The sequence below is a fragment of the Nanorana parkeri genome, unplaced genomic scaffold, assembly GCF_000935625.1.
Source record: "Nanorana parkeri isolate BGI_ZX_2015 unplaced genomic scaffold, ASM93562v1 scaffold1330, whole genome shotgun sequence".
NCBI lineage: Eukaryota > Metazoa > Chordata > Amphibia > Anura > Dicroglossidae > Nanorana > Nanorana parkeri.
Window position 1 is genome coordinate 199,575 of NW_017307598.1, and position 1,247 is coordinate 200,821.

At 44.8% G+C, this 1,247-nt stretch overlaps 1 protein-coding gene across 1 annotated transcript in view; it reads right to left on the reverse strand.

Annotated features, from left to right (window-relative positions):
* Positions 1 to 620: 620 nt before the first annotated feature.
* The window catches only part of LOC108797746 (adhesion G protein-coupled receptor E3-like), a 43,334-nt gene continuing 42,707 nt past the window's right edge, over positions 621 to 1,247 (reverse strand). The window contains exon 19 of the mRNA XM_018569399.1: positions 621 to 821. Coding sequence (XP_018424901.1) covers positions 621 to 821 — 201 coding nt within the window. The remainder of the gene's footprint in view (positions 822 to 1,247) is intronic.

Below are 1,247 nucleotides of genomic sequence, written 5' to 3' on the forward strand. Positions count from 1 at the left end.
TAAGGTGACGATGCTTTGTCTCTGTCTCCCAATTGTGCTACTGAGTTGTCAAACTGTCATACGGGCTTCTGATGGAGATCACGAGAGACTTGTTACACAGGCATGGTCCACTGTTGGCCCCAATCAGGAAACCCAGCCTGAGAAATGCCATGCCTTGGGTTGCATTTTGTACACTAACATCTCTTTTTGGAAAGAGCACCAAAAGCATGACTATAAATGAGAGCCTACCAACTTTAATGTGGTGACCTTATCAACTTTAATGTGGTGACCTTATCAACTTTAATGTGGTGACCTTATCAACTTTAATGTGGTGACCTTATCAACTTTAATGTGGTGACCTTATCAACTTTAATGTGGAGACCTTATCAACTTTAATGTGGTGACCCGCCAACTTTAATGTGGAGACCCGCCAGCTTTAATGTGGAGACCTGCCAACTTTGATGTGGTGACCTACCAATTTTAATGCGGTGGGCGCTGTATTGCTAGACATGGTTTCCGACTCCGACTTCTTGGAATGGAATCTATGGAATCCCATCATATATTCTTTCCATACCTGTACATGTAAATAGAATACTGTTAGGGCTATTTCACTGAGATCCAACAAAAGAGTATCATAGGCATCATGAGACGTGATAATCAAGTATGACATGACCTGGCGGTTGAGCAGGCAGTGCACACAGAAGATGTACAATCCCTGGAGACTGTTGCAGATGGTGAAGATGTAGGACATGACCAAGGCGCCCGATCCAAACTGGAAGATTCCAATAATCCAGGTACAGCCCAATATGAAGAGCTGGGACAAAGCCTTGAATGTCAGAAGACTGTGGGAGAAAGAAGGTCAACAAATTTCATGTAAAAGCAAATCCACACACTATTGAGACTGTCTTTGAAGTCAGTACAGTTTCCTTTCCAAGCTCCCCAAGATACAAAATGCATTCCATTCCTTCATCTCTGGAATATGTCTATATACAATGTACAAAAAACACATCCCCAACTATGCCCATACTCTACAATTCAACACACACCTACTTCTGTGTTTCCCTGAAAATAAGACCTACCCCCAAAATAAGACCTACCCCGAAAATAAGACCTAGTTGTGACCCTTCCCAGGGCCGGTGGTGACATAAGGGGGAACTTGAAGAGACGCGGGAGAGAATCAGCGGTGCCAATGAAGGCAGCGCTAGAGGAATCGAGGCGGGAGCAGAGCTGCAGAAGCCGATGCCTCCTCTATAGCCCCGCCTCCTGCC